Source organism: Poromitra crassiceps (assembly GCF_964638095.1).
Source record: "Poromitra crassiceps genome assembly, chromosome: 9".
In the NCBI taxonomy this organism is placed as follows: domain Eukaryota; kingdom Metazoa; phylum Chordata; class Actinopteri; order Beryciformes; family Melamphaidae; genus Poromitra; species Poromitra crassiceps.
Window position 1 is genome coordinate 55,393,407 of NC_139630.1, and position 17,509 is coordinate 55,410,915.

General features: G+C 40.4%; 1 protein-coding gene across 1 annotated transcript in view; it reads left to right on the forward strand.

Moving 5' to 3' along the window:
• Window positions 1-354: 354 nt before the first annotated feature.
• Window positions 355-17,509, forward strand: part of LOC310782416 (uncharacterized protein) — a gene marked incomplete at its 5' end in the record, with an annotated part of 53,275 nt that continues 36,120 nt past the window's right edge. Inside the window, 18 exons of the mRNA XM_083643076.1 lie at window positions 355-409; window positions 8,813-8,977; window positions 9,444-9,596; window positions 10,689-10,853; window positions 11,474-11,626; window positions 11,872-12,042; window positions 12,230-12,274; window positions 12,374-12,526; window positions 13,229-13,399; window positions 13,648-13,800; window positions 14,095-14,265; window positions 14,453-14,497; window positions 14,595-14,747; window positions 15,055-15,225; window positions 15,413-15,457; window positions 15,598-15,750; window positions 16,171-16,341; window positions 16,462-16,509. Of these exons, the coding sequence (XP_083499202.1) occupies window positions 355-409; window positions 8,813-8,977; window positions 9,444-9,596; window positions 10,689-10,853; window positions 11,474-11,626; window positions 11,872-12,042; window positions 12,230-12,274; window positions 12,374-12,526; window positions 13,229-13,399; window positions 13,648-13,800; window positions 14,095-14,265; window positions 14,453-14,497; window positions 14,595-14,747; window positions 15,055-15,225; window positions 15,413-15,457; window positions 15,598-15,750; window positions 16,171-16,341; window positions 16,462-16,509 (2,341 nt within the window). The remainder of the gene's footprint in view (window positions 410-8,812; window positions 8,978-9,443; window positions 9,597-10,688; window positions 10,854-11,473; window positions 11,627-11,871; window positions 12,043-12,229; window positions 12,275-12,373; window positions 12,527-13,228; window positions 13,400-13,647; window positions 13,801-14,094; window positions 14,266-14,452; window positions 14,498-14,594; window positions 14,748-15,054; window positions 15,226-15,412; window positions 15,458-15,597; window positions 15,751-16,170; window positions 16,342-16,461; window positions 16,510-17,509) is intronic.

Genomic DNA, 17,509 nt, shown 5'->3' on the forward strand with positions numbered 1-17,509 from the left:
TCTGTTGGTGCTGCTGCAGCTTGATTGGCTGGTCTGTTGGTGCTGCTGCAGCTTGAGTGGCTGGTCTGTTGGCGCTGCTGCAGCTTGATTGGCTGGTCTGTTGGTGCTGCTGCAGCTTGATTGGCTGGTCTGTTGGTGCTGCTGCAGCTTGATTGGCTCTCTTGCTGTCTTTCCGTTTTTGAATTGGTCCAGTTGAATTCGGCCCCTCCTCTCGTTGCTGTCGTCCGCCGCCAGGTATCCCAGCATGCTTTGGAAGGCGATGAGCGACGCATCCAATAGAAAATGAATTGGCAGCAGCAACTGCAAGATACTACAAGTGAAAACATTTGCTGCAGTGTGCACGAGCCAGTGAAAATGATGGTGCAAATACACCAGACGCTGAAGCGACGCAAAGCGTCTCGAAGTGCAGGTAGTTGCATTTCCGCGCCCTTGTTAAGAGATTAGACCGGTCACACCAGCCGCACACTGGTGTCCCCAGCATGTCCTCCTGAGGGACATGCTGGGGACACCAGCCGCACACTGGTGTCCCCAGCATGTCCTCCTGAGGGACATGCTGGGGGGGTGAAGTTGTGTTGTGTTTGTGCCATGGGAGACAGTCAGAGTGAGACACACCACATTACAGGATCATTTGTGGAGGAGGTCATGCAGTCTTACTGTGCTTAATGTGCTTAACGGATCAAGTTTGGCAGGAACTGTCACTCTGTTCAGGTTCACTTTGACAAAATAATTGTCTCCTCTGTTTGGCAGGAACTGTCACTCTGTTCTGATCACTTTGACAAAATAATGCTCTCCTCTGCACTTAAAGGTCAACTGTAGGTCTAGTGACTAGACTCTAGTGACTAGACCTAGTGCTGACCTAGTTTTAATTGCACTTGCACTGTTTATGTTGGTGCAACATGCAATTATGTGAGTCGTTTGTTTCTGAAGTTGAAATTGTATTTCTTTTGTGAAGCACCAATGATCAGACTGTTGATTTACAGTTTTATTTGACAGGTATCCTTTGTTTTTTCTCTTAGAAAACACCAACCCGCACACACGCACATGTGCGTAAACACACAGTCAGACGCACACGCGCGCGCGCGCACACACACACACGCACGCACGCACGCACGCGCAGGCACACACACACACACACACACACACACACACACACACACACACACACGCACGCACGCACACATGTAGCAGAACAACTTACTAACCACCTTAACAACAGCCCTTTTAGATTGCATCCCATGCAGTTTGGTTTCAGATCAAACCATTCTACAGAGACTGCCACCTGCTTTCTCCTGGAGAATATTAGATCTAAGCTAGATAAGGGGGGAGATGTTGGAGCCGTATTTCTAGGTCTAAAGAAAGCATTTGACACAGTGGATCATGCTGTTCTACTTGCCAAGCTTTCAAGGTTCAACTTCTCCCCCAAAGCCATCAAACAACAGATGATCGAACACCTATCGTTGCATCGGCGCAGTTTCTAGGCCGAGCGGCAGGCGCAGATCAAAGCAGTGGGCGTGGAAAGGCGCACTTGATATCGTCGTGCTGGCGCTAGATGCAGCCCAAAGCATTACAACCACGCCTTTTAGGCGTAAAATTATGCACCGTCATGCTCATTGGATAAGTGCAATAAACGAATCGCACGCTTGCCTTTTTAGCTCCAATTCCAGTGATCCCGCAAAACCAGACGAAAGCCAAACGCTCTGCCCCCCCCCCCCCCCCCTCCCTTCATCCAGCCTGTCTGTCTGCATTATAGGCTATTATTCCATATTATTATGCTTCTCAAACCAATCTAACTGCAGTTTCAATACTGCAAGCATGTAAATACGCTACACTATAGCAAGATCAAAGTGAAAATAATGTTCTATGCATCAGCTAGAAAAATATAGCCTATTAGATTGGTGAAAGTTTGTCCAGAAAGATATCATTTTCTCTCGCCTGCTGCAGGAAGGATGATGCACATAAATATACCCTACATTATGTCAAGTCATTGCATAAATGTGTTTTTATTGTAAAACTAAATGTGAAATAGGGCCAAGTTATTGGACGGACATCACAGTATAGCAGATGCCATTAGAAGCGCGTTCCGAAGCGCGTTCCGCTGTTACTTCTCTAAATCACGTTAACTCGACAAGGGGTATATATATGCCCAGGAGGACATATATGTTTCACATAGGGTGGTGTTTTCATTTCGAGGTTTTATTTGGTCCAATATTGAAATGTTGACAATGGCAGGCTGTGTTACCATTACACATTAATTTAGAACTACCTTTTATATCTATTTTGGCTCATTTGGTGGCTATTTAGTAGCGAAATGAAGAAACACAATGCATGCTGGGAACTCAGAGAGAGAGAGAGAGAAGGGTGACAGAGAAGAAGCAGTGAAGGCAAAGAATAGGCCTGCTTTTGAAAAGCGCAAAGCGCTAAATGTAGGCCAGCTCCCAAGATATGACTAGGCTGGTATTTAGCGCCGACACGCCCACTTTGGGACTGCGCCACGCCCATTCGGCCTAAAGCGCATTTGGCAGCCTAAAGCCTATTGCTATCTTGCCGAAACAGGCGCAAGGCACGTTTTTTTGCGGTTAAGGCCCGTAATAGCGCCGATGGCCTGTGGGAGAATGCTGCAGGGGGGGGGAAAGCTGACAGTAGTAACTGATATAAAATATCTTGGTTTAACAATTGACTCAAATCTGACCTTTAAAAAGCAAATTAAGAATGTGACAAACATAGTGAAGTTCAACCTGTCCAATTTCCGCCATATTAGGAACTGTCTAAATAGCAGGGCAGCAACGCTATTTTTTCATGCTATGATCATGTCCCATCTGTCTTACTGCTTGACTAGCTGGGCTCAGGCCTCCTGTAGGGTGAATGGAGGTATTATGGGACACTTTTTGACTTTTCGCCTTGTGGAAGCTTTTTTGCCATCAATTAAAAAAAATAGCCCAACACATGATACATTTCTGTAATAGTCAAGATGTTACCTAACCTTCTGAGGTGGAATGAAGGTTACATTATATTCCAAGGAGGCGTGGCATCCTCTTTTGTGTGAACTGACCCAAAATCCCTTTTTTCTGTAACGTTTCGTATTATGGGACAAAATGTTTCGTATTATGGGACAGATGCCTTATGATGAATTTAGGCTAGTGTAAGCATTTACTACACAATTTAATTCATACTTTGATATAATCTGACATGCACATCTTACTTTTCCTATTCATCTTTATAAATTAACACTCCATGTTCATTTAAACTGTTTTATTTAATGTTTAAAACTCTGTAAACAATTCAAACAACAATCGGCCTGCCCTCACTGTCACAACAACCCCCTTAGTTGTTGAGTTAACAGTAGGTTAGGTTTAGGATGATTAAGTTGAGGGGTGGGGTTAGGGTTAGGATGATTAAGTTGAGGGTTAGGGTTAGAATGATTAAGTTGAGGGGTGGGGTTATGGTTAGGATGGTTAAGTTGAGGGTTAGGGTTAGGATGATTAAGTTGGGTGGTGGGGTTAGGGTTAGGATGATTAAGTTGGGGGGTGGGGTTAGGGTTAGGATGATTAAGTTGAGGCATTGGGTTATGATGGTTAAGTTGAGGGTTGGGGTTAGAATGATTAAGTTGAGGGGTGGGGTTTGGGTTAGGATGATTAAGTTGAGGGTTAGGGTTCGGATGAGTATGTTGATGGTTGGGGTTAGGTTTAGGATGATTAAATTGAGTGGTGGGGTTATGGTTAGGATGATTAAGTTGAGGGTTAGGGTTAGGATGAGTATGTTGGTGGTTGGGGTTAGGGTTAGGATGCTTAAGTTGAGGGTTGGGGCTGGGGTGATTAAGTTGAGGTTTGGGGTTAGGATGATGAAGTTGAGGGTTGGGGTTAGGATGATGAAGTTGAGGGTTGGGGTTAGGATGATTAAATTGAGGGTTGGGGTTAGGGTTAGGATGATTAAGTTGAGGGTCGGGGTTAAGGTTAGGATGATTAAGTTGAAGGTCAGGCTGGGATGATTATGTTTAGGGTTGGGGTTAGGGCTAGGATGATTCAGAGTCTATTAATATTAACCAATTGAAGTGGTCAGCTTTTTTTTGCCTGCCTATTTGTTGGTAACCACTAATCTATTCTAGAGAATAAACAATGGTTCTCTATTGCAAGGTTGATAATTTTGTTCATTAGCAAAGCCTTTTAGCACTGTCCCATAATATGAAAACATACTGTCCCATAATACGAAACCGTGTTTCGTATTATGGGACAAAATGAAAACAACCTAATTCCAAAAATAAAACTTTGTTTTGTTTTGTTTTTGTTTTGTTTTTGGTTGCAAACATGCATCATATTCATGTTCCATCAAAAGTTTGTGCAATATATTAGCTATGAGAATTTTATGACCTTATGATGAAAACTAGCTAAAGCTTATGTCATTTTCCTCACCTCATGCCCTGCAGGGTCAACCTCCTGTTTGAAGCTTGCCCCGCCCACATATGTGATGTCACACCAATGAGGGCATGCGATTTTGATTGTGTAGTTTCACAGGTAGGGCTCAGAAAAAAAAGTTTTTATTTTCACTCATCAGGCAAGAAAATATAGCCTCTATAGCTTAAGTGTCCCATAATACGCTATGTCCCATAATACCTCCATTCACCCTACAGCACTCAAACCTTTACAGTCAGTATACCACCAGGCTCTTACAGTGCTTGACAGGAAGCCAAACACCCATCATCACTGTCATTGCCTAAGAAATCAAAATCTACTAAGCTGGGATAATTTCATTAAAATCACAAACGCCAGTCTTGTTTATAAGATTCTGCATGGCTTGGCCCCTCCCCCCCTTAGTGCTTTTGTTAAGCAAACAACAATGGATGACAGACGCACCAGGTCTGTGGCAAGAGGTGATTGTTTAATTCCTATGAGGAGGTCTGTCTTCAGACAGGCAGCCTTTTCAGTGAGAGCAGCTCACACATGGAACAGTCTCCCACTACAGGCCGTTAGACACTGTGACACTTACCGCTCCTTTAAAGTCAACTTAAAATCTTGGTTGAGAGACAATCAAGTGTGTGACCATACCGTGTAACACAACGTGCTTTGTTTTATGTTTCTATGTATTATTCCTTATTGTATATGTATTTTATGTTATTGTATGTGATGTGGCACTATAGGTACAGTATTGCTGTTCCTGTTTGAATGTACTTTTTGTTTGAGCAGTTTTTACCATCTTACTGCCCCGGGACTACGGTTGAAAATTAGCCAAGCTGGCTAAACTGGCGCATTTACAGAAATGTTGATTAATGTGCACTGTCCCTAGAATTTTAAACTCAATAAATGAAATGGAAAAAATCCCCCCCCCCCTCTCACTCTCTCTTATTTCCATTAGATGTCTGCTGATAGACTGCTGTAGGAACATGATTAACCAACACCATGCGGGGGCGTCTCTGACCGATGCAATTAAGGTTACATTGCAGAGGATAAGCCATTAAAGGTATGTATTCATCATAAAATAAAGAAAGAAATCAAATCAAAATAAACGGGTCCAGTGGCCAACAGGAAAATAATGTAGGTCTATTGTTTATGTTGCTTGGCTTCTCAAGGTGTGAGTCAGGAATTTAGAAGTAGAGTAGTAGAGAATAGATTCACCAAATGCTGCTGACAGCTAGGTTGACAGCCTTGGAATGAGGAACGTATTAAGTGATGAGGAACCTGTCAAGACATTTTCTTTGGCACAAGTTCTTGTTGTTATATGGTAGTATTAGTAGCCTAGTAGTAGAAATGTATTTCAGTCCTACACCGAAAACATGTAGGCTGAAGCTATAGGCCTTATGCCTACGGTCCTACCCTTTTTACATTTAGCCTACATTCTTAGACCAAAACAAAACAAGTGAAAACAATGACAGGTTGCTAGAACATTAATATTAGTAATATGAAAAATCAAAAACAACAATATAATAGTAAAGTTGTATACTTCTGCTACTACTAGTCTACTCCATACAGTCCATCTGTATGGACTGATGATGATTCTAATTTTTCTAATGATTCTAATTTATGTCATTTATTCTTTTATTAAATTCATGATGGTTTATAACCTCTGCCAGAGCACACTGCGTGGGTGCCAGTCCCAAGTCGTTCCAATTAAAACCGGTATGAACACATTCTGAACTGTGCTTTGACTTAATTTACATAATGTAATGTTTCCACGCTATTAGCACAATTTGCTAAAACATTGTTTGGTATAAAATCTCACCTTTTGTGCAGGCCGTCCTCACAAGGAAAATGACAACATTGGTCGATTTTTAAGGGGGTTAAAATGGCCGATGTTTACGAATGCGTCCTCTTGTGGTCGTATGACAAAGCATACGCCAGAGTCGGGAGCTGTAACCAGGAAGTAGCGGTGACCTCTGGCGGTCTTTAACGTAACGAAATTATATTGAAATAGGTCGCTGAGAATGAACTTTAAAAAGAACGTAACAGCAATATGGTAACAATAAAATCACAAGAAATGAATTGGAAATCTGGGTTATGGCTTGTTACCCTGGTGGTGGCTCACGTGTAGCGCATACAATTTAAGGCTCAGTCCTTTCCGCAGCAACCCGGGTTCGGATCTCCAGTCGTTTGCTGCATGTCCTCCCCTCTCTCTCTCTCCCACTATTCCTATCAAATACAGCATAAAATGCCGCACACAATAAATCTTTAAAATCTGGGTTACATTATGAATATGCACAGCAAATTAAACAGGAATAAAATATACGCCTAATTCTGAAAAATCCTATAATGTGTAAACACATTTTAAGAAGTGTTGTAGGGGAGTGATTTTGAACCACATGTGCGAGGCTAGTGGACTGGATGGAAACGACTTCAGCCCAGCAGGACGTCATGAAGATCTGAAGATCTCAGACTGCACTTTGGCCCCTTAGGGGCATAAAACATCTGAGATGCTTGGCAGAAAGATCTAGCTGGCCCGGCCTTAAAAGTATCTTGAAATCAAAACGACAACTTCTGGCCAACCAGTGTCAAGTCATGATATTCTATCTTCAATTCAATTGCATATTTTGTTTTTGGAATTTAGCTGTTGTTCTTATCAATACATGGACATACAGTAGTGGAGCAAGCTTGCAGTTAAGGGGTGCAGGGGAGGGCAGGGGAGGGGAGGGGAGGGGAGGGGATGGTGGTCACAAAAATGGCATGTTGGCAATAATAATGACAAAGAAATCAGCGCTATTTTGTATAGCAGCTTTTCAAAAACAGATTTACATAGCAATTCACAGAGCATAAAAGACATGATGTGAACAGATGTCAATGATTAAAAAAGAAAGAATCTAAAAGTTAATACAGAAAACAATTGATAAGGGGGCTGTCATTCATGCTGTAGCTGCATTTAAGCTGTCTAGTCTGAAGTGAATAATAACTGCAACAAGAAAACAAGAGACATGAACATTGTTAGAAGATGACTTTCTTGTGTGTTTGTTCTTGTTTTTTTCTGCCTCTGCTTCTCTTCATAGGAATGGCAATATCAAAGAATGGCTTGATCGTCTTTGCCCTTCTAGTGACACTCCATATTTTGGAAACACAGGAATTCATTGAGATTTCAAGTCTGGTTTCACCGGTAGGCCCTGTGTTTACCATAGTAGATGCTGACCTAAAGCAAATATGAGAAGGTCAAGCTAAACCAAGGCCTTACTTCCTGTTCATGAGCACTGTTAAATCAAACAAAGCGTATCCAGAAAACTATTATTTTCAAAAAGCAAAAATATCACTCAGTAGAAAATCTTTGGACTTGATGAAACTTTTCAAGCTGATTTATCGTCTTGTTTCAGGTGCACCACGCTGAGAACGTGTTACCTCACATCAGAGGGAAAAGGAATGGTTAGTAAATATAATAATAATAATAATAATAATAATAATAATAATAATATAATAATGGTTAGTCTGATGAATGAATATTCAAGAGAGATTTTTCAAGAAACTGTGTGATTATTAGGCTGGACGCACAAACAGAAGATTTGATGGCTTTTCACTGAAAAATGGCTCGACGCAAATTCAGGAAACTGCAAATCATGACTTTTGGCAAGAATGACAAATACAGTGTTTTATTAGAAACTGTTGTGCTTCCAATTAACTTGTGGCAGATGTTTTTTTTTCCAATACAATTCCATAGGATATGTTAATAATAGACTGCAAATAATACATTTATGGTTGCCAGAGATTCATATTGTGTCCTTTCTCATTTCACTCTTTGCAGTGCCGACAGATGGATGGACTTACATGATTGAAGTAGAAGTGAATGCCTCAAATACAGAAACAATAGAGCAAATCAGGACCTTTGTGAACACTACTAGTCTTCCCATCCAGCTTGACAATTCCACACAAATCTCTAGCATTGGTATCGCCACTGGTGAGTACAACATACTTTAACACAGAACAACTGGACCCACTGTAAATAGACAAAGAACCTATTGCCGAGATTCTTTGCTACATGATGATGATGATGATCAATTATGGATGGGACGAGATATCAAACTTCAGTATATCGCAATATACGAAAATGTGACAATACGTATCGTGGGAAAGAATCAGTGATTTCTGAGACAGAAAGATTTGTGTCTCAGAAATCGTATTAGTCTATTGTCGTTTGATCAAATCATGAACCGCACATGGTGTATCAAATCGTATCATGAGATACATGTATGCATATACCATCCCTAATATCCATTGTATATTGTTAATAGACCAATTATGACAATAAAGAATCGCAGATCCACACTGATATATTAGCTTAGCTTCTACTATATACTTATATTATTAATACTGCCAATATTACATTGAAGCTAAAACTTCTCTTCCCACAGTGTGCTCGGCCGGTGGCACTGGCTTCCAGTGTCGATGTGAGGAGCAGTTTGCGTGGCCATACAGCAGCTGTGTGACATATGGAGCCTGTGATCACATAACCAGTGGCATCTGCAAATGCATCAACGCCATCCCAGCTGAAGGCCATTACTGCCAGCCAATAGCAGGTCATTACTTCTTACATGACTTCCAATCAGCCAATAGCAGGTCATTACTTCTTACATGACTTCCAATCAGCCAATAGCAGGTCATCACTTCTTACATGACTTCCAATCAGCCAATAGCAGGTCATCACTTCTTACATGACTTCCAATCAGCCAATAGCAGGTCATTACTTCTTACATGACTTCCAATCAGCCAATAGCAGGTCATCACTTCTTACATGACTTCCAATCAGCCAATAGCAGGTCATTACTTCTTACATGACTTCCAATCAGCCAATATCAGGTTGGTGAATTTGAAAATGTCCCATGTGACCACCACCTTACGACCAGCAGAAAAAGACTGGTTGTCCCAAACCCAGATTAATAAAAGTATATGCCGATACCTTTCTGCACCTGAACTACCCTAATGTTCAAGTCTTTCTGACAATATACCAAAAAGATTGACACATTGTCACGTTTTTCCTCACAGCACTGCTAGCTCTGGTTGAGTATGAAGTGGAACTGGAGCTGAATGTGTTTGATTTCGAGACAGTCGGCGTCCTCAAGACCCTACTTAACAACAACAGCTTTTCTCTGGCTCTGGGCCCCAAAGTGAATGTCACAGACATCAAAGTCACCACAGGTAAGAGGACGGTAACAGACAGGAAGTCACCACAGGTAAGAGGACAGTAACAGACAGGAAGTCATCATCTGCAAGAAAATGTTGCCTACTCTATCGGCACTTGCAGAATATTTCAACTTATACCCAGCTTGTGGCTGTAAACAACTGCTGGTCTTTCCCTAGGAAAGAGAGTGAGGTGTTTGTTAGATGATGTCACTGATGATGATAGATGATGTCACCGCTAATGATGAGGAAGATGATGGTGGTGATGATGATGGTCATCTGGGATGATGTCTAATTACTCACTATGGCTATTCAAATAAATCTGGAATCTTGAATTTGACCTCCAGCAATTCAATAAATCAGTAAAATGTTTGATATACCGTAAATTCCGGACTATAAGCCGCACCTTTTTCCCCGTTTTTTGGCCTTTTTTGGCCCCTGCGGCTTATATAACGGTGCGGCTTATCTATGGATTAAAAAAAAAAAAAAAAAAAAAAAAAAAAAAAAACTCTTTTTTAGCACTCTTTCTAACTATAAATCCACTTCTGTTTTAATTTCCTCTCTTGCCCTCTTTTCACCACACTGTATGACACTGTATGACACTGTGTGCACTGTAAAAAACAACACAGGTGGTGTTGTGTTATGTTGTTTTGTTGAAATGTTAATAAATGGGAGCTTCCTCAAACAGCCATCTCTTTCCCGACAATCCCCTCTGTGCATGAACCCTTACATATGGTAATTAAACATTAAAACACAATAAAAAATAAAAATAAAAAATAAAAAATACCATTAAAACAAACGGCTTATAGTCCGGTGCGGCTTATATATGTAAAAAATAGTCAACTTTGAAGGTGCGGCTTATACACCGGTGCGGCTTATAGTCCGGAATTTACGGTAGTTTGATATAGTTCGAGGCCTGCATGTGTAAGAATATCAACGTAGGCTGACATATTTACCTCTCTCTCTCTCTGTGTGTGTCTCTCTCTGTGTGTGTGGGTGTGTGTCTCTCTGTCTCTCTGTCTCTCTCTCTCTCTCTCTCTCTCTCTCTGTGTGTCTCTCTCTCTCTCTCTCTCTCTCTCTCTCCCTCTCTCTCTCATGTGTGGTGTTTAGTGTGCTATCCAAACGGTACCAGCTTCCAGTGCCAGTGTGAGGAGCCGTTTGCCTGGTCGTCTGACACCTGCATCAAATACGGAGCTTGTGATGACATCATTAACGGGACGTGTGGATGTATCAATAGCCTTCCGTCCGATGGGCAGTACTGCCAGACACATTCAGGTGACGCGGGCTTTTATCATGCTTATGCTTATACAAGGCTATTAGTGTTAATGGGCTTTACATAATTCAACTTTTTAACATCATCTTCTTGTTTTCAGTCTGCAGTTAGGCCTCTGTGTGAGGCACGTATCTCACAACGTGGAGAATGTGTTGCAGGCTAACGAGTGTCTTTTTGTATCTCCCCTCCATAGAACTCTTCCCACCATATGAATACATCGCTGAGATTGAAATCAGCGCCAGTGACAGAACGGTGATCGAGCAACTGAGGGACATTGTGGGCAACACCAGTTTTCCCATAAGACTCAGTGACACAGTAAACATCACAGAAATTGATATAATCTTTACAGGTAAAAGTATGATACACTTTATGTGTCAAATTATTGGGGGGGGGGGGGACCATAAGAAACATGTTAAACTTATGGTTAAAAAAATAAAATTGCAGTTGTATCACAGAGCAACTGAGGGGCATTTTGGACAATTACTTAATGACATGTTCACTGAAATTGACTCTGTAATACAAGGAAATGAATATGTACTACTATAGGACCCCATTTCTGCTCAATTATACTGTAACCAAAAAGGACATATTTTTGTGATAATATCCCCTTCTTTTCCTACAGTCCCTCCAGTTGTTTATGAATACCTGATTGACATTGAGCTGAACGCCACAGATGTTACAGTCATAGATCAACTGAGGAGCGTTCTGAGTAACACCAGTTTCCCCATCAGCATCAACAACACCATACAAATCTCTGACGTCAACATTTCTACAGGTGTGAGACTAATAGGCTACTATGGTTTTTATTCTTGTATGTTTTTCAACCATTTTAAATTAGACATTAACCAATACAAGTCTAATGCATTGTGAAATAATCACAGATTTTTGTTTGTTTGTTTGTTTGTATTTGGGCACTGTGTAATTTGGATCTGAAATGTTTTCTATTGGAGATACATCAAATGGTTTCTTAACACATTGGTTGGCATATTTGAGAGTCATAATATCTATATTTGTCCCCAGTTTGCTCTCCAAGCAGTGCTGGTTTCCAGTGCAGATGTGAGGACCAGTATCGTTGGTCATGTGACCAGTGTTTCCTGTACGGATCATGTGACAACATCACTGATGACACGTGTGGCTGCATCAATGGCCTTCCTCCTGATGGACAGTATTGTCAGTCTGTGGATCAACACAGTAAGCAGTTTGAAACTAATTATGTGGCCTATACGCAGTGGTCATCACCAGTCCTCTGAGACATGCTTGTGATAAACAGCTATACAAATTACAGAACTTGTACCTTAGATGTGTCAAAGGCTACATTTGTTCTTCACTGCTCTCTGTCTCGCTCTCTCTGTCTGTCTCTCTCTCTTCCTCCCAACAGACTTCACATCTTGTCCTCTTACAACCCCCTCTCCACCACCAACAAGTAAGACTGAGAGGACAGAATTGAATCAGTGCAAAGGAGTAAATTATAGCAATAATACAGATTTGAAGTAAGTGTTTCCTTTGATCTTTCTCTCTCCAGCTCCCCCAGTTCTTCATGAATACCTGATTTTTATTGAGCTGAACACCACCGATGTTACAGTAATTAATCTACTGAGGACCGTTCTGAGAAACACCAGTTTCCCCATCAGCATCAACAATACCATACAAATATCTGATGTCAACATTTCTACAGGTAGGAATAATAACTTGTTTTTTAAATTTGCTTATTTGAAATTCTACTTTACCCAACCAAAGTATACAGTAAATAATCACAAATTACATGTTTACATTTCACCATTCAAGACATTATTTTCAAACCTGATGTTAATTGTAAAAACAGCAAAGAATCAAATCCTCTTTGAGTTATATTTCTAAGCAAAGTGAAATACTTTGCATGTTGCTAAATCATCATCATTGTGGAGAAATTCTGTATTTAAGACATTTGCCTCCAGTCCTGTAGATGGTGCTGCAGGCTTGTGTTTGTATCTAAGCTTTGAGTTTCCTGTTATATCTTCCCCACCCCATATTATACTTTAAATACTGTGAGCTGTCTCTCCCTGTGGGGAGATCAGCAGAGACCCTGCAGTGGTAAGACTTCCTAATTTGTTCCCTGCAATAAATACGTATTTAATCCTGACAATTTTGTGTTTATTCATAAGATAATGGTAAAGATAGGTTTCTCTCATGACACTCTCAAAACCTCCCTGCTTTTCAACCTGTTCGAAGTCTTTCAAAGTTGGGCACTGTAGGCTATAATAATATTTTATAATTTGGATATGAACTATTTTTCTAAGCATAGGCTACAGTATATTATACTATATGTCAACTGCTCTCTCCAAAATATTAGGCATATTTCTTCTTAGAAGAGACTCATAATATCTGTCTTTGTCCCCAGTTTGCTCTCCAAGCAGTGCTGGTTTCCAGTGCAGATGTGAGGACCAGTATCGTTGGTCATGTGACCAGTGTTTCCTGTACGGATCATGTGACAACATCACTGATGACACCTGTGGATGCATCAATGGCCTTCCTCCTGATGGACAGTATTGTCAGTCTGTGGATCAACACAGTAAGCAGTTTGAAACTAATTATGTGTCCTGTAAGAAGACAGGGTTGTCCTTTGTTCTTTACCATCCACTACACCCTCTCTTTCTCCCAACAGACTTCACAGCTTGTCCTCCTACAACACCGTCTCCATCACCAACAAGTAAGACTGAGGACAGAATTTAATCTGTGAAGAGTGACAACAGTACAGATTGGAAGTGATACAGCTGGACTTTATTTTTCCTCGTGTTCTTTGGAATTCTCTCTCTCCAGCTCCTCCTGTCCTTCATGAATACCTGGTTTTTATTGAGCTGAACACCACAGATGTTTCAGTCATAAATCTACTGAGGAGTCTTCTGAGAAACACCAGTTTCCCCATCAGCATCAACAATACTATACAAATCTCTGATGTCAACATTTCTACAGGTAAGAACAGTAACTTAAATTTTTACACATTTCAAGCTCATTCAACAATTTTCGATTATATTGTAAGTAAGTAATGATCACAGATTACATATATACATTCCGGCATTCAAGTCTTATTTTCAAAGTTGTTAGAAAAACAACAATCAAGCAAATCATCTGTGGGAAATATTTGTAAGCAAACTGAATTTCTTAATAATCTCCTAAATCACTTAAAAAAATTTCCATTGTAGATAATAGTTTCTGAAAACACGTGTTGGCATATTCGAGACTAGTAATGTCTGTATTTGTCCCCAGTTTGCTCTCCAAGCAGTGCTGGTTTCCAGTGCAGATGTGAGGACCAGTATCGTTGGTCATGTGACCAGTGTTTCCTGTACGGATCATGTGACAACATCACTGATGACACGTGTGGATGCATCAATGGCCTTCCTCCTGATGGACAGTATTGTCAGTCTGTTGATCAACACAGTAAGCAGTTTTAAACTAATTATGTGGCCTGTAAGAAGACAGCGTCGTCACCTACACTCCTCTGAGACATGCTTGTGATAAAAAGCTATACAAAATGACTTAATTTGAACTTGAATTGCACCTCAGAAGAGTCGGTGGGTACTGTACATATTATTGGCCACCCACTGCTCTCTCTTCCTCCCAACAGACTTCACAGCTTGTCCTCCTACAACACCCTCTCCACCAACAACAAGTAAGACTGAGAGCACAGAATTTCATCAGTAAAGAACCGACAGTAGATGAAGGAGAATATTGTTTTGGTGTGATTGTTTTGATTTCTCTCTCTCCAGCTCCTCCAGTTCTTCATGAATACCTGGTGTCTGTTGAGCTGAACACCACAGATGTTACAGTCATAAATCGACTGAGGAGTCTTCTGAGAAACACCAGTTTCCCCATCAGCATCAGCAACACCATACAAATCTCTGATGTCAACATGTCTACTGGTAGGAAGGATGAATTGTAGGGATGTATACACATGCTTGGACTTTTCTTCAATTATTTGTATCATGAACAATATTTTATTACTTTGAATATATTCAGACAAAATGTGTATTCTATGTGATATATTGCAATCAATACTTTTTGTCCACTTTGCTGCTATTAAAACAGCTCAGAATATTTCACAGTTGGGTACTGTGCAAATTGGATCTGGAATATTTGTCAGGATGTACAGTACATGAAATGCTTTCTCAAATAATAGTTGGCATATTTCTTCTTAGAAGAGACTTATAGTGTCTGTATTTGTCCCAGTTTGCTCTCCAAGCAGTGCTGGTTTCCAGTGCAGATGTGAGGACCAGTATCGTTGGTCATGTGACCAGTGTTTCCTGTACGGATCATGTGACAACATCACTGATGACACGTGTGGATGCATCAATGGCCTTCCTCCTGATGGACAGTATTGTCAGTCTGTTGATCAACACAGTAAGCAGTTTGAAACTAATTATGTGTCCTGTAAGAAGACAGAGTCGTCACCTACACTCCTCTGAGACATGCTTGTGATAAAAAGCTATACAAAATTACTTAATTTGAACTTGAATTGCACCTCAGAATAGTCAGTGGCTACTGTACATATTATTGGCCACCCACTGCTCTCTCTTCCTCCCAACAGACTTCACAGCTTGTCCTCCTACAACACCGTCTCCATCACCAACAAGTAAGTCTGAGAGCACAGAATTTAATCAGTGAAGAACTGACAGTAGATGAACGAGAATCAGAATCACTTTTATTGCCACAGGTAATCAGATTACATAATCTTGTTTTGTTGTGATTCTTTTGATTTCTCTCTCTTTCCAGCTCCTCCAGTTGTTTATGAATACCTGGTTTCTATTGAGCTGAACACCACAGATGTTACAGTCATAAATCTACTGGGGACTCTTCTGAGAAACACCAGTTTGCCCATCAGCATCAACAATACCATACAAATCTCTGATGTCAACATTTCGACAGGTGAGGATAATAACTTATTTTGCTTATTTTCACAGTTTTGGTCATTTAGAATTCTAGGGGACCAAAGTATAAGGTTTTTTTAAATAATCACAAATTACATATTAATTTCGGCATTCAAGTCATATTTCCAAAGCTGTTGTTAATTGTAACAACAGCAATGAGTCAAACTGAATTATTTCATAAATTGTTAAATCATCATCAGTGAGTCTTAATTGTCAAATATTTCCCTGCTTTTCAAACTTGGAAAGATGCTGAAATACCTGTTCAAGGGTTTTCAAAATTGGGCACTGTGTAGTTATATTTTAGAATTTGGATGTGACGTACTTTTCAATGCAAATATTATATATCAGTTGCTCTCTCAAAACAAATTGGACATACAGTATTTCTAGAGGACACTCATAATATCTGTAATTGTCCCAGTTTGCTCTCCAAGCAGTGCTGGTTTCCAGTGCAGATGTGAGGACCAGTATCGTTGGTCATGTGACCAGTGTTTCCTGTACGAATCATGTGACAACATCACTGATGACACGTGTGGATGCATCAATGGCCTTCCTCCTGATGGACAGTATTGTCAGTCTGTTGATCAACACAGTAAGCAGTTTTGAACTAAATTAATTATGTGGCCTGTAAGAAGACAGGGTCGTCATCAAGGGTCAGTTGCTACTGTACATTTCTTCTTATTTACAGTAACATCTCTCTTCCTCCCAACAGACTTCACAGCTTGTCCTCCTACAACACCGTCTCCACCAACAACAACAAGTAAGACTGAGAGCACAGAATCTAATCAGTGAAGAGCATTACATGATAACCATGGTAGAGATTTACAGTTTATCTGTTTGCTGGTGTTTGATCTGGATTGGGCTTCTACCTTGTTTGTGTCTTTTACCTTGGATTCTGGCACAAGGGATAGTAACATCTTCTACTGTGTATTAATGAATGAAAAGACAGAGGTTCCTTGATAGTATTGCAGTAGTCCTGTGCAAAATTTGCAAAAACCAACCAAAAATCAAATCAATTATTGAAAATGCACAAATTAAAAATATCATGAGGTTCTTTATTACTGCCAAGACAAAAAGTAAATTTTCTGATGCACCTCATATGTGTTGGAGGCTTTGTGGGGAGAGAAATGTAGATCACGCTCATGTTTTCTGGGAATGTAAGAAAATTAGGAAATATTGGGAAGAAATATGGGTGGAATTGAAAGCAATATTGGGATACGAGGTACCTAACACGTGTGAGGTGCTTTATCTAGGTAACTTAACCAACGAAAATGTACAGCGGGAGGATCAGTATCTGGTTAAAGTCTTGTTAGCAGCAACCAAGAAGGCAATCACAAGGAAATGGTGTAAGGAAGAACCACCCACCCAGATTCATTGGACGGATATAGTAGAGGAGATTTTTCAAATGGAAAGGCTCACACACATCCTGAGAATTCAACAGACACAATTTGAAATAAAATGGGACAAATGGACAACTTACAAGGAAACCCTTCTTCACAGAGACACCACCCTAACCCCTGAAAGAAGACCTGAACTTTTATGAACCACAGAATGTATTCACGTAACACTGACATACCCAACGCTCGTCTTTTGTTTGTTTATTGTTTGTTTTGTATGTGACTAAATGTGCAAAAATTAATACAAATTTAAGTTCAAAAGAAAAATGCACAAATTAGGGTAGATTGGGGTTGGGAAATCTGAACAAATATACAGTATAGGCCAACAATGTTCCAAACAGAGCAGCAGTGTAAGAAGTAGGT